The sequence below is a fragment of the Bos taurus genome, chromosome 17 (assembly GCF_002263795.3).
Source record: "Bos taurus isolate L1 Dominette 01449 registration number 42190680 breed Hereford chromosome 17, ARS-UCD2.0, whole genome shotgun sequence".
Classification (NCBI taxonomy): domain Eukaryota; kingdom Metazoa; phylum Chordata; class Mammalia; order Artiodactyla; family Bovidae; genus Bos; species Bos taurus.
In genome coordinates, this window is record NC_037344.1 from 72,266,947 (window position 1) to 72,280,957 (window position 14,011).

At 59.4% G+C, this 14,011-nt stretch overlaps 2 protein-coding genes across 4 annotated transcripts in view; one reads left to right on the forward strand and one right to left on the reverse strand.

Moving 5' to 3' along the window:
* PI4KA (phosphatidylinositol 4-kinase alpha) overlaps nucleotides 1-1,629 on the reverse strand; it is a 59,721-nt gene extending 58,092 nt beyond the window's left edge. Inside the window, 1 exon segment of one of the 2 annotated variants that reach the window (NM_174577.2) lies at nucleotides 1,422-1,462. Coding sequence is in view for 1 of the 2 variants with exons in the window: in XM_059875885.1 (XP_059731868.1) it covers nucleotides 1,422-1,580 (159 nt within the window). In the remaining variant the exon portion in view is untranslated. 2 annotated transcript variants of the gene reach the window in all.
* Nucleotides 1,630-1,847: 218 nt separating this feature from the next.
* On the forward strand, nucleotides 1,848-13,411 carry SNAP29 (synaptosome associated protein 29). Of its 2 annotated transcripts, XM_024977326.2 has the most exons (6): nucleotides 1,848-2,237; nucleotides 6,662-6,858; nucleotides 8,129-8,214; nucleotides 9,455-9,553; nucleotides 10,602-10,804; nucleotides 12,009-13,411. In XM_024977326.2, the coding sequence occupies exons 1-5, from the start codon at nucleotides 2,001-2,003 to the stop codon at nucleotides 10,757-10,759; spliced, it is 777 nt and encodes a 258-aa protein (XP_024833094.1). In that variant the 5' UTR covers nucleotides 1,848-2,000; the 3' UTR covers nucleotides 10,760-10,804; nucleotides 12,009-13,411.
* Nucleotides 13,412-14,011: the final 600 nt, after the last annotated feature.

Sequence of the window (14,011 nt, forward strand, 5' to 3'; positions counted from 1 at the left end):
ACAGGAGCTCTGTGTGATGGGCAAAGAAGGCTGAAGCAGGAGCGCTGAGCTGAAAGTGCATCCTTCAGTGAGTGAGTGGGGAAACGTGCTCCCCTTGCCAGAGCCCCAGGACACCCTCCTGCAAGATCATCCAATTCGCTGCACCCCCTTCTCCGAGTCCAGTGAGCAAATTCTGACAGCAGTCTTGGTCCTCCTCCTAGGAAGAGAATGCCAGCTGCAGATCTGACTTCATGAACCAGATCTGTGGTCCACCATCAGGCTCACGAAATGACAACAGGGGTCGTTCATTAGGCACCTAAGTCTACACGAGGCATTCTGTGGATCCTCCCACCTCTCTCATCAAGTATTTTGTATTTTTCAGGAAAAAGCAGAGAACTAGACTGGTGAACTGAGCTGCCCAGAGTCACACTACTGGAAGTGAATGATATAGGATTAAAATTCAGGTGGTCTTATCTCTACAACCATATTTTTTCCGTTGGATTACACTCCTCTGACTGAGAAGGTAGGCTGGCATCAGTTTCCCAAGACCTGCTCCCTCTGTGAGTCTGCGAATCTACAGGAGTCGAGGAAGACCCAGGTCACTCTGCCCAAGTGCTGCCTGCGACAGCCTTTTAGCTTCTCCCGTCCCCAGAGCCACAAAACCACCCCCAACCGCTCTTCTGCTGTTGGACAAGGTTCTCGCCACCCTCCAGGAAGCCGGGGAAGAGTCGTGTCGTCCCCTTCATCCTCACACCAGGTGGCGAAGGAAAGCGGTCCTTCCCTGCGCATCTACGTGGTCCAAGCACCTTCTCCTCGAGCTCATCTAACGCTCAAGAACTTCGTGTCACAGATGAGGACACCAGAGGCTCCGAGTTTTGAGGTCACCTGATCACCCCACAGTGACGGTGCAAGGACCCTCCATTCGGAAGGCTGCGTCTCCGCCACTGTCGCAGGCGCCCTCGGGGCTTCGCTTCACCGTCCTCCCAAGATAAGGAACCCCCGGGCTGAGCTCTGCGGTCCAACGCCCTCTGCTCAGCCGGTCTAACGCCTCCTCTTGCCTCAGAGAAAAACAACGCGCAGCGGGTCCGCGTCTCAGTGACGCTGCTGCGCCCGCCCTTCACCGCCGAGGGCAGCGCGCCGAGAAGCGCCCCTGCCCCGCGGGCGGCATCGCCCCAAGGTCAGGCAGCGTCGCGGCGAGGCAGGGAGCCGCCCGCCGGGGTCCCCAGGCAGCTCCGCGCCTCAGCCCGCCCGGGTGTCCGGGCCCCGCCCGCCACACGGGCCTCGCAGTCCCCGACCCCGCCAGCCGATGCCCCGGCCCTCGGCCCCTCGCCGCGCCGGCGTCTCCGGCCGCCGGGACCCCCGCGGCCTCCCTCAGCCCTCCGCCCCGCCTCCCGCGCCCCGGGCCCCTCCTCCTGTCAGCCCGCGCCCCGCAGCCAAGCTACCTTCTCCAGAGATGCCGGTCTCTGCACAGCCAGGGAGCGGGCCAGCGATAAGACGGTGTTGAAGTAGAAACCCCGGGAGGCGCCACCGCCGGCGCCCGAGCCGAAGCTGCCGCCGCCGCCGCCGCCGCCGCCGCCCCGGGCCGCGGCCGCCGCCATCATCGCGAAGCGGCGCCGCCCGCCGGCTTCCCGCACTCGGCCCGCGAGCGCCGGGGCGCACGGCGCAGGCGCGGCCGCATCCGGCTGCCCCGCCACGTGACCTCTCGGTGGCCGATGCCGCGGGGCGTGGCCTCGGGCGGACCCACCGCCGCGGGGGGAGCCAGGAGCCGCGCGGCCGGCTGCTGCGCGGCGCGCGATGGGCGCGAACACCCCCGCCGCGGGGCACGATGGTCGGTTCCGGGGGAGGGGCCTCCGCGCGCCGCAGGCGGAAGCAGCTCGCGCGGCGCCTGAGGCTGGCTGACGGGCGCTGCTTCAGGCCTTCGGCGCGGCGGCGGCGGCAGCTTCGTCCCCGCGACCCGAGCACTCACCTCGCCTCGACCGCACCAGACTCCTCCCGCCCGTCCCGGGCCGAGCGCCGGCGCCATGTCAGCCTACCCCCGGAGCTACAACCCGTTCGACGAGGACGCGGAGGACGAGGACGCCCGGCCGGCGCCGTGGTCGGACAGCCGCGACCTCGCGGACGGGCCCGGCGCGCCCGCCGACCGGCAGCAGGCCCTGCGGCAGGAGGTGCTGCGCCGGGCGGAGGCCACGGCCGCCAGCACCGGCAGGTCCCTGTCGCTCATGTACGAGTCCGAGAGGATCGGAGTCGTCTCCGCCGAGGTGAGTGCGCGGTCGCCGGGATCCGGGCGGGGGCGGGGCTCGCCCGACCAGCCAGGACGGGTCGTGAGGTCTTGGGGACTGGACGGTCGGTAACTGTCGGTCAGCGACCGTAAGAAACGCTGTCTTCACGCCCGAAGGGGCAGTTGCTCCCGGCGATCTCCGGAGTTTAGTCCGCCGGAGTGGTGGTGTTTTTTTCTACTTGTCGTCGAGAGGCCTGTCCACTCTGTCCGGTTCGGGTAAGTAGAGACTCTGGACAGCAGAGCCCGGGTTAGGGACGTGGAGGATCTGTTCTTTTTACACGTTTCTTGGGCAGAAGCCGGGGCCCGGGGGCTTCAGCCCTTCCGCCTGTGCCTGTGGTGTCAAGCATCCGAGGAGATGGGCCTTTGGGTTCTTTCTGGTACTGAGTGCTCCGAAAGGGGAGCAGAGGGGCCTTGTCTGCCTGGACGCTGCTGAGTGCCCCAGAGTCCCAGTCGGGTCGAGTTTCCAGGCCCTTAGGTTTCCTTGCCCGTCCCAGCCAACATGTCCTAGCCGTACGGGTGCGGTCTGTGACTCTCTGCCGCACCAGCTCACCGGTCCTCCTCCTCCGCATCCATAGGTGGTTTCAAAGGTGTTAGGACCTTGGGTAAGAGCTGTTGTTTCTTAGCCACCACAGTTCTCACCCCAGCCCACTAATGAAACACTGAGATTGGGCTTTATTTTTAAATGTTAAGAATGTAATAAGAAAATTATTGCAATGTCAGCTAAGAAATAATTAGCCTTAAGCATTTGTAGTTCATTGTCTTCCTCATCACGTTTCTTCATCATTTTCTCTTTTGGCACACTTCCCTCAAGCTGGTCACTTGCAGTCTCTGAGGATTTTGAGGTCCATCCTAGCGTTCTCCCACTGCCACTTCCTGTCGCCGTATCCTTCGTTGGCCCATCCTGCCTGTCTTTAGCCTCACTAAAGGAATTTATCTAGGGTCTGCTGGATTTCTATGTTGGAATCTAAATAGAAGGTGTTGACTTACATCTGGGAGGATTCCCTGGGGTCTTAGGGCCCAAGTGGAAGGGTCACTTGGTTAAAGGGCCCAGGCCCAAGGATGTCAACAGAGAACTGTTTAAAAAGGCATCTGTGACAACTGAGAACAGGTGAAGTAGGAAGCCAGAGGGACAAGAAGAAGAATACCTGAAGCAGAGGAGACCTTGCAGTCTGGTTTCTATGGCTAAGGTGTAGATAGGAGGAGGAGGAGGAGGAGGAGGAGGAGGAGGAGGAGGAGGAGGAGGAGGAGGGACGTTCCCCAGGAAGAGAGGAGCCAAGCTGCACCTGGCCAGGCCCTGCAGCCATGGCTCCTGAACAGGAAGTGCTGCCCGGGGAGCTTCCAGGAAGGGCCCGGAGGAGGGGCTTGGGACCTGGCACAGTCAGAGGGAAGGTCAGGAGCGCCAGAAACACAGACTGTGGGGACAAGCCCCAGTGCTGCCCCCAGGGTCCTTCTCTCCAACGATGGGGACCATGAGAACGAGCGCAGCTCCGCAGGCCGTGAGGCTTGACCTGGCCGAGCCAGGCGTTGCCCAAGAGGCGCCGCAGGATGGCGCCTGGGCGGGTGACAGGCTCTGTCACCTGTTATCACACGCTGACCCTGCCCAGGGCTGAATCAGTCCTCAGTCATCTGCTCTCGGAAGCAGGAATGGTCAGCACCCCCGCGCCCCCCACCCCACCCCATGCTGTCCAAGTGTTCTCAATCTCTCTCATCACTCTTTTATTTTCCTGGGGGGTGAGGTGAGCTCTGTCCCAGCAGATCTAAGTCACCTGACCCACTAACCTCCCGACTCAGATGGGAACCCAGCACGTACCCAGCACTGAGACATGTCACAACAGAACACAATTTTTAAAGGGTTGGGACTTGACTTTTTTAGGTCGGGAAGGTCGTAATTCAGGCCCAGTGTGGCAGCAGCGGGAAAGTCACTCAGGTCGCCTCTCCCAAGGGAGAGCTGCCCTTCTCGTGAGAAACCTGCAGTGGCAGGCGATCGCTGCGGGTCCTGACCCCAGAGGACCAAGGCAAGGTGGGCCGGCCTGAGGAGCACAGTCCAAAACCACAGAGGCGTGTGGGCCACCCGACTCTCTTCTTCACGGGCATGAGTTGTCTCTTCTCTTTTCCTGAGTTTTAGTTTCTGTGACAATAATGCAGTCACAGCCTTCAGAGCAGAGGACACGCGGAAGGCTGCGCAGGCTCCTCCCACCCCAGCTCCCCCGCCCCTAGCCACTTCTGTCCCTTCTCTGTCCCTGTGGAGGGAGTCTGTGTGTGAAGATACACTTACCATCGTTTTCCCTTTTTTTTTTTTTAATTTTAACTTGAGCAGAAGTATTCTGTATGTTCTAGATGGCTCATTGCTTAGCAGGGTGGAGGGCATTTTCCTAGCAACATGAGACGTTCTGCTTTTCCCACCCTGCCGCTGTGTGAGAAACCCAGACCCAGCAGCGAAGCACAGGGTGCTAACCGCCGAATCGCCAGGGAGTTTCCCAACGCTCTGTTCTCTGGGCTGCGTCGTGGTCCCCCTAGTGGATGACCTCTGCCTCTGCAGCCAGTCCCTTGATGCCGGGCCTTTGCCTGTTTGTGTCCCGTGTGGACACAGTCTCTGTGACCCCTTTCACCACCCTGGCCAGGGAGACTGCCTGCCCTGTTCTGGCCACTGACGATTGTGGGGCCCGGGGTGTCATTTCAGGGAGTCCATCAACAAGCTTTGGACCAGGGCCTGGGTGGCCAGCATGGTAGCATCGGAGCTGGGCCGCTGAGAGCATCCCGGCCCAGCCAACACACCTGCACGCAGCCTCCTGTGGGCCCTTCCCCGACGGTGTCTCTCCACACTCCACAGTCACCAAAGCTCGACTCGGAGAGGTGGGCCCAGGAGGACACCTCTCCAGTCTGGGAACAGAGGCCATCTCGGCCGTCTGTCCTGGGGGCTCCATGACTTAGAGGACTCCCTCATCCTCTGGGCAGACCCTCCTGCTCTCCAGGCGAGGGCGATCCTAAGCAGAGGCTCCCCTCCAAGGCAGCCTGGGCTGGTTGTGATGCGGCCAGAGTTCTTCGCACAGGCCTGTCCTAAAGCAGAAGCTGATGGAGAGTGGCAGACAGCTGCTCAGGGTGATTCCCAGCTGGTTTCTGACTGTGGAGGAGGAGCTGTGTCTTGCTCAGATTCTGCTCCCACACTTTGCCGGCACAGTGGCCCTCCATGTAATAGGTACTTCCCAAATAGCTGGCAGGTGAGCAGGTGACCCGGCCAGGGGAGGAGGGATGCAGGAAAAAGGATGACCTGAGCTGTGTGGCTCTGGAGGAAGTAGGTCTCTTCTGGATTTATTACTTTCTTGACTTTTTTTTTTTAAATACACTATTGATGGTCTAGTTGAAAAGTTTTAGGATTTGGAAGGGACTTCCCTGGCAGTCCAGTGGTTAAGACTCCTCACTTCCACTGCAGGGGGCACGGGCTTGATCCTTGGTGAGGGAAATAAGATCCCGTGTGCCGCATGCTGCGGCTGAAAGAAAGAAAAGTTCCAGGGTCAAGCTTGCTGGCTCCCTAGCCGTAGGAGGCCCCTTGTGCAGCCAGGTCGTCATTGTCCCGGCAGGTCATGCATCACACACCAGCACTGTAGCAGCTGGCCATGTCTGCTCCTCTTCCCTGGAATGTCCACTTGTGGCCACCATGGCGTCCAGGGGGACCTTGCTTTGCTGGGCAGGTGATGCACTGGGGAAGCCGAGGGGCTGTCTACTCTCCAGAGGCCATGTTGGGGGTCCTGAAGACCACTCTCAGGTTTAACGTTCCCCGAGAAGGACTCACAGAACCCGTGGAGCTGTCATCCTTGCCGCTGTGGTTTGTTACAGTGGAAGGGTGCGGGTCAGCATCACACAGGGGACAGGCTGGTGGGCAGAGTCCTGGAGAGCCAGCACAGGCTCCCCTGGTGCTCTCCCCGAGGAGCTGAGCCCGGCCAGCACTTCCTCGGGGCAACGTGCATCCTCCCCACGGCTCAGCTGCCCACCTAGCCTCTCCAGAGGTTGCACCGTGTGGCTCAAGGCCCCACCGTAACCACGTTGCCTGCACAAACTGTCAGGCTGGCCTGAGGACTCAGGGAGGTCAAGTCACTCTTCAGGGTGGCCCAGGGCACAGGGCCAGACAAGGCCTTCCTGGGGAACACGCGGTGTAGACAGCCAGGCCTGCTGAGCTAGCCACCCGCTGCCCCCCCCATCAGCCCCAGCACCCTGCACACAGCAGGGGGCAGCAGTGTGCTGCCTTTGCCCCGCTGGTTCTCGGCCACCTGACCCCTGCTTCTGCTGGGACAGAGCCCCGAGTCTGTGTGTTCCCCGGTATGCCGGCTGAGGGTTTAGGGAGGGCCTGCCTCTACAGGTGATGGGAGTTGCAGGAGGTGCAACGCCAGGCCTTCTTGTCCTCCCCAGGAGCTCGTGCGCCAGCGCGGGGCCTTGGAGCGCACAGAGAAGATGGTGGACAAGATGGAGCAGGACCTGAAGACCAGCCAGAAGCACATCAACTCCATCAAGAGTGTGTTCGGGGGGCTCGTCAATTACTTCAGGTCCAAACCTGCCGAGACCCCGTCTGCGCAGAACGGCACCCTCACCCCCCAGCCCAGTGGCAGGTGAGCAGGTGCCCGGCCGGCTGGTGAGAAGCAGCAGAAGGGGGTTTGGTGCAGGTTCAACTGACAGGCGTTCAGACCACTTCTCGTGCCTTTAACGGCCCCGGGGACCCTGAAAATCACTCACCGGGAGGCGTTTGTCCTGAGACACCTTGAAACAAGTGTTCTGCGCTACTCCTGAGAGTGCGGACGCGACCGCCGTCCAGTCTGCCTACTGTGCGTGAATTGGGTCCCTGTAAACTCCTGCTCCAGTACTCTTGCCTGGCAAATCCCATGGACGGAGGAGCCTGGTGGGCTGCAGTCCATGGGGTCGCTAAGAGTCAGGCACAACTGAGCGACTTCCCTTTCACTTTTCACTTTCCTGCATTGGAGAAGGAAATGGCAACCCAGTCCAGTGTTCTTGCCTGGAGAATCCCAGGGACGGGGGAGCCTGGTGGGCTGCCGTCTATGGGGTCGCACAGAGTCGGACACGACTAAAGTGACTTAGCAGCAGCAGCAGCAGCAAACTGCTGCTCCCCATGGTTTGAAAGAGAATGGTCACTCTAACCAGTGCTGAGGTGACTCGCTTCCCAGAATTGTTGCTTTAAAAAGCCTTCACGTCAAATTTTCCCATGCCTGATCCAAGTTGCCTGTTGATTATCACCTTAAAATCACAGATTATCTGCTTCAGGCGTTGGCCAGAGATGTGATAAAATCGTGTGTGGGGTTGGCAGACGTATAAGTGTCAGGGCTCAAACACAGAAGAACTGCGTTTCTGCTAAAACCGGTGCTCCGTCCCTCCTGCGTCAGATCATTGGCTCTTATCGTAAGAACAGTCTCGCCATGGTACGGAAAACCCGCACCCTGCCTACTGACACAGAGCATTTAGGCTGCTGCGCTTACTCTGTCTTCATAGTTGCCATCAGGACACCCAGGCCACCCTGGTGGCTCAGTGGTAGGTAATCTGCCTGCCAGTGCAGGTGATGCCAGAGACGCAGGTTCGGTCCCCGAGTTGGGAAGATCCTCTGGAGGAGCAAATGGCAGCCCACTCCAGCATTCTTGGCGGGAGAATCCCATGGACAGAGGAACCTGGCAGGCTGCAGTCCACAGGGTCGCAAAGAGTCGGACACAGCTGAGCGACTAGACACCAACAATCAGACCGTTCGTCTGTGGCTTGGTCAGAGGAGGCATTTGCCTTTCTCCCACGGCCGCTGCTGGGAAGACTGCCTCCACCACCACAGGTGGTTCTCCTTTCCTCTGAAAGTTTTCTTTTTCTCTTAACTTTTATTCACAGATTGAAAGACGCCATCAACTCCAGTAAAGAGCAGGAGGCACAGTACCAGGCCAGCCACCCGAACCTCAGGAAGCTCCAGGACTCAGGTTTTCGGGGACTCCTTGGGCTGGGGTGGGGCAGCAGGGCCCAGTGGTTCTCTCGGGGAGCTGGGAGTGGGCATCACTGCGGAGTTGGGCCCCTTCCCTCATGGAGGGAGGGATAAGGAAGTGGGAGCCTGGCCCGAGTAGCTCCCAGCTTTTCCGGCAGGGAAGCGCCTTTGCTGAGTAGGCTGTGACCCCCAGGATGCCCTTGGCCTAATCTCTAGGCCCCTGGAATATTCTGGGCCACGTGGCAAAGGGGACAGTGTGGTCGCCAAGTGGCTGGCCTCTTTGAGGGGGGAGTTGTCCTGGTTTTCCGACTGGACCCAGTGAAATCATAGAGGCTGTCTGCTCATGGGAAGGGGGCAGAGGAGAGAGTGGCGGCTCTCAGGACTGGCTTCCTGGGGCTGGATGGGGCTAGGAGTCGCCTCCCCTCAAGAGGCTGCAGGAGCCCTGCCCGGCCGATACCTGGGTCTGAGCCCAGGGGGGCCTGGCTTGGACATCCACCATCCAGAACCAAGGATGGCTTGTGGGAGTTTGTTGGGGCGGCTAACGCAGCCCATGAGGCCCAGCCACTGGACGAGCAGTACAGGACGGAAGGTGTTTTGTATCAGATTGCCCCATTAGTATCAAATGACGGGCCCAGAAACGTCCCTTGTCTCAAGAGGAACAGACCTCCTAGGGGCTTCTATGCACCCCAGAGAGCCAGGCATGTCAGGCATAACCAACCTGCAGGGTCTGGCAGAGAAGGGACCAGAGGACGTCTAGGAGGTGAGAGCCTTGGAGGAAGCAGGTGAACACTGCCCCTGAGCAAAGAGACCCCGAGTCTAGTGAGAGCTGGTTGCAGGAGACGGAACCTGAGGGCCAGGGCTTTTCTGCGTGTGCTGGGAAACAGGTTTAGAGAAGGCTTCCTGGGGTCAGACGTGTGTTATTACCGTTTCTCCTCCTGTAGCCTGCACGGGTTTGCACGGTGGCCCTCCACTGTACATCGTTACCTGTACTAAAGCTCTTTGCTGAGCTCGAGGGCCAGGGTCTGGCCAGACCACCGTTACCTGGGGGTCTGTGATCTCGGAAGGGATGCCCCGAGGAAGCATCGCCTTCCCCCACCTTCCACACCCCCACCTGTCTGTCTCAGTGGCCTGGGACCTGACCGCCTTAGGCCTCCCACCGGTTGTCCAGGTTGAGTTTTATGAGGCGACTCTTCAGGGCTGTCTGTTAACTGTCCTCCCATGCCTCTTTGTCAACTCAGACTCCATCCCTGGAGGGGCCGGTTCAGCTGTGAGCTCTGAGGCTTACCCGCGGAATCCGCACCTTCGCGCCTGTCACCAGAGGATCGACAGCAACCTCGGTGAGCCCAGGGTGCTGCTGCCTCCACGCTCACCCGCCCCGGGCCCTGGGGCCTGCCCCCACCCCACCCCACCCCACGCCTGCACAGCTCCCAGCCCCTCACCCCCTCCAGGGTCTGCCCGCCTGCCTCCATCCTCACCTCTCGTCTGGGTGGTGACGGCAGCAGGGACAGGGTCTGGGGGCACACCGTGCGGCCTGGGCTCTGCCAGCCACCCCCCCCACCCGGCCCCATGCCAGCCTTCTTCAGTCGCCCCTCTGTCTCTAACTTAGTGACAAGGCTTGTGGAGCACCCCACTTCTGTTCCCCTGCTCTTACCTGGTGAAAGAGCGGAGAGCAGCTCTGGGTGTGTCCCCCACTCCTGTATGCATGCAAACACTTGTACTCCTGTAGGCACACAAACGCACACACCCGCGCACACATGCACACACACACACACACAGTCACAAAACCCAACGAAGGAGCCAGTCGGGTCAGGACTCCCCTCCGCGGTCGGCACAGCGGTGTCTGGGGACCCCGGGGCCCTCGTGGCCCCTCCCCGCTCACAGCCAGTGTCTCTGTCCCTCTGCTGACAAAGCCCTTTGTGTACTTGAAGCCAACTGTGACCTTATGGAGGCCTTTCCTCTTAAAGACAAATTGAGATTGCTTTTCTTTACTTTGTGTGACAGAAAGGAAAAGTCTATTACAAAGAGGAGTGAAGCCTGAGGTACATCTCAGATGTGCCTCCCCGCGGCGGACCTCCTGTCTGCAGCTCTGCATCTGTGCTTGACCCAGCGTCAGGTTTAAAGGCAGCTGGAAGTTGTGTGGGCCTGTGTGAATTTCTAGAAGAAATGCCATGTCCGTGTACAGACAGTGGGGGTCGGGAGGAGGGGCTTTTCCATCGACCACTTATTGCTTCTTCACTGCAGCTGTGTGTCTTGGAACCTGTAACTGTTGCCCTGGAACCTGACCATCTCCCAGGAGGAGGGGCCGGTGACCACAGGGGGCATCTGGGGTGCAGGTCCCGACGCCCTGACTTGGCTCAAGCCCACGCATACCCTCCTGTCCTGCAGATGAGCTGTCCGTGGGCCTGGGCCGGCTGAAGGACATTGCGCTGGGAATACAGACGGAGATTGACGAGCAGGACGACATCCTCGACCGCCTCACGAGCAAGGTGGACAAGCTAGACGTCAGCATCACCAGCACCGAGAGGAAGGTGCGGCAGCTCTGAGGCGGAGGCGGACTTCCTGCCCACCGCAGCGAAGAGATTTCAAAGGTCTTCTTTTAAACTGACAAACTTCACTTACTACTTCAAAATGTGATTTAACATGTGTTTGCAGATGTTGTAACAGTGGGTCTCGCGAGATTTTGTTTAAAGGATGTGGGGCCCCCCTCCCCTCAGGACCCTGACCGCAGAGCTACGGGCCGGGCAGCGGGCAGGCCGGCCAGTGTCTCCATGTGCTGTGTGTCCCCCAGGCCGCCCACAGCAGAGCGCCAAGGGCCGCGAGACCCCAGTTTGCAGCGCTCCCTACCATGAGCCCATCGTGGCCCTCTGAGCCCCAGGAGAGGCCAGCGGCAGGTTCGGGGTAGAGGGGGTGGGCGTCCTCACTGTTGCGTGGACAGACACCACCTCCTCCCCTCCCAGCCCCCAAACTCAGTAGGCATTTGATTTCAGGAGGAGGAGGGGCTTCAGACCCGCCCCGCTCACTGTGATGCCTGGAAACACACAGGGGGCAGGCGAGCCTGGGAGCAGGCTCAGGAGCAGGTGCGACCCTGGCCCCAGGCTGCGTGGCCGGCCGGGCCCCGGGGCGCACACGGGAGCACCCCAGGGAGGTGCTCTGCCTTCGGGTCACCCGGACCGGGCCCCCACGCAGCAGTGCTCACCCGGCGCCTGGGGTCCCCGGCCCGTCCAGGATGCCCACCCTCTCTCCTTGGCTGCCGGCCACACACCTTGGCTCGTCGTTTGGTTGTCTGTCCCCAGTTTTGGGACTGGGATCCGCACGTGACAGACCGTGCCTGGAAGCGTTTGGCTTTTTAAAAGCCCAGAGGTCACTCTAACCGGCCTAGCGTGCTCTCACTTCTCATTTTCTTAAAGAAGAAGAATCATTTTAAAGCACTAATTAAAATTGATTTCTGAACTTAAATGATTTTGTGTTGGTACCTCCAACAAAATAATTGAAGGCAGAAGGTCTTTTTAAACACAAATTGTTTAAAATGTTTTGAAGACAGTGAAAGGGACTGATTTTGATGAGACAGTGCAGGTCAGAAGCTTTAAAATCACTGTGCCGTCACCTGGCCCGACACGGCGACATCACCGCTTAGGCTCAGTCGCAGGCTAATTTCAAAGCCCCTTAAAGCACACAGACAGACCTGGAGGTCTGTCAGGCTGCAGTGTGGCCTCAGCACTCACGCAGCAGTTCCAGTATAAAAGTCCCACCCCTGATGCCCGACCTTCCTCAAAACACTGACCACTTCTGCAGGTGACCACCTCTGCGGGCAGACACAGCTTTCTGTCATGCTGCAGCCGCCTCGTGAGGCTGACCCATGTCACTGCACCGCTGGGAATGTCCAGGACGCGCGGTGGAAGGCGACCCGATCCACGTCTGCTAACCTCCAGCCCGTCGTGGTCTTTCTCCTGGTAACTGGAAAAAGGAAAAATGTTAAATGTCTGCTTCGCCCACACTGAACCCGTTCAGGGCACCTCCAGCAAAAAGGCTGCTCGGAAGCGTGACTGCAGCACCCGGCACCAGCCCTGGGTCTTCCTCCCCGACGCCTTCCCCCGCAGGTATCGGGGTAACTTCCTGCTCATCGCGCTCAGGTGTGGGCCCTTGGAGGCGAGTCAGCGCACCTGGACCCAAGCTTCTGCGATGGCTCAGTAAACACGCAGAGGCCACTGCCTGCCTCTCGCATCACGGGGTTCGAGGCAACGCGGCACCTTTGTGAGGCTGCTCTCCCCACGCCCCCGCCTCTCACCCCAAGCTGTGGAGGGGAGGTTGGCCTCACTCTTCTGGAAATGTCCCCCCCACCACACACACACACCCCGCATGCACACACACACACACACACACACGGCCCATGTGTTTGGTTCTGTTCTCGTTCGAATCCCTTATTCTAAGGCCTGAGCCTTGTGCCTGGCGGGCAGCTGCTCCCACACCCACTGAGGGCCAGTGGCTGCTGCTCCACCAGCCGGCAGAGCCGCTCACACTCCTGGAGTGCAAAGGAGGACCGACCTGAGGGGCCTCCAGAATCCGCACGTGTCGGGACACATGGTGACTAAGGAGAAGAGCCTGCCTCCGGACGCACGTGTCAGGAGACCCGGGGGTGCTGGGCCGGGACCACCGCCTGGCCACGAGGGGTCCGAAAGACAGACCTGGATTTCCACGGTCCATCTGGAAACACACCGTGCCTTCCCAAGAGCAGCTTTCCTGACTCGAGGCTGGCTCCACGTCACATGTGCTCCGGACTTAGAGGCAAGAGTCCCTCCCGGGGCAGTGTTCTGACCCGGGTGGGCTGTAGTGGCCTCTGGGCTCTTTTCTGTGTCCTGTGGCCTAGGAGACCGCACTTAGCGTGGACAGCACGAGGGAAGCATGTCTTCACCTCGCGCTCTCTAACTTCTCTGTGAATAACGATTCTAAGCGTGCACGACACTAGCTTAGTGGAAGTCTTACAGTTCGCCTCTGTGAGCCTTTGCGGAATCATTGACGTTACCGGTGCTGTTACGCGTTTCCCGCTCTGATGAATACAAATGACGAGCGAGGCATTCAAAGCGCACCCGAGCGGGACTCCTGCCCACAGTCAGTGGCAGAGCAGCTCCCGAGCGTCATGCCTTCAACGCAACAAATGACCATAGTCCTTGAAATAAAATGTGATGTTTTTAATCAGACTCTGCCTCCTGTGGTGGGGACGGGGTCGGGGGGGGGGGTTTCCTGGTGGTCCAGTGGTTAAGAATCTGCCTTCCGGTGCAGGGGACGCAGGTTCCATCCCTGTCGGGGAGCTAAGATCCATACCACGTGGCCAAACATAAAGGGAAAAAGAAAAGTTGCTGAGAGTATAATCTTAAAAGTTTTCATCAGAAGAAAGAAATGGAGGGTGGAGAGGGGGATAAATTGAGAGAAGGGATTAGAAAAAAGAAAAAAATCGAGGAACTTCGCTAGTGGTCTGGTAGCTAAGACTCTGCTCCCAATGGAGGGGTCCTGGGATCAAATGATCCCTAGTCAGAGATCCCACATGCCGCAAATAAAGATCTCACCTGCTGCAGCGAAGACCAGGTGCAGCCAAATAAGTAAATAAAAAACGAAACTGGATGAAGTGATGGATGTTAACCAGATTTATCATGGTGATTATTTTACAATATATGCATATATCTAAACATGCTGTCGGAGAAGGCAGTGGCCCCAGAACCTCGGCCAGGTGTTTACAGGTGGGCAGGAGAAGGCAGTGGCACCCACTCCAGGACTCTTGCCTGGAAAATCCCATGGACGGA

Excerpts from the sequence above, each read along its gene's own strand:
- SNAP29 (XM_024977326.2), top strand. The coding sequence starts at position 2,001 with ATGTCAGCCTACCCCCGGAGCTACAACCCGTTCGACGAGGACGCGGAG. Across the intron at positions 2,238-6,661 it reads TCGGAGTCGTCTCCGCCGAG|GAGCTCGTGCGCCAGCGCGG; the intron begins GTGAGTGCGCGG and ends TGTCCTCCCCAG. Across the intron at positions 8,215-9,454 it reads CAGGAAGCTCCAGGACTCAG|ACTCCATCCCTGGAGGGGCC; the intron begins GTTTTCGGGGAC and ends TTGTCAACTCAG.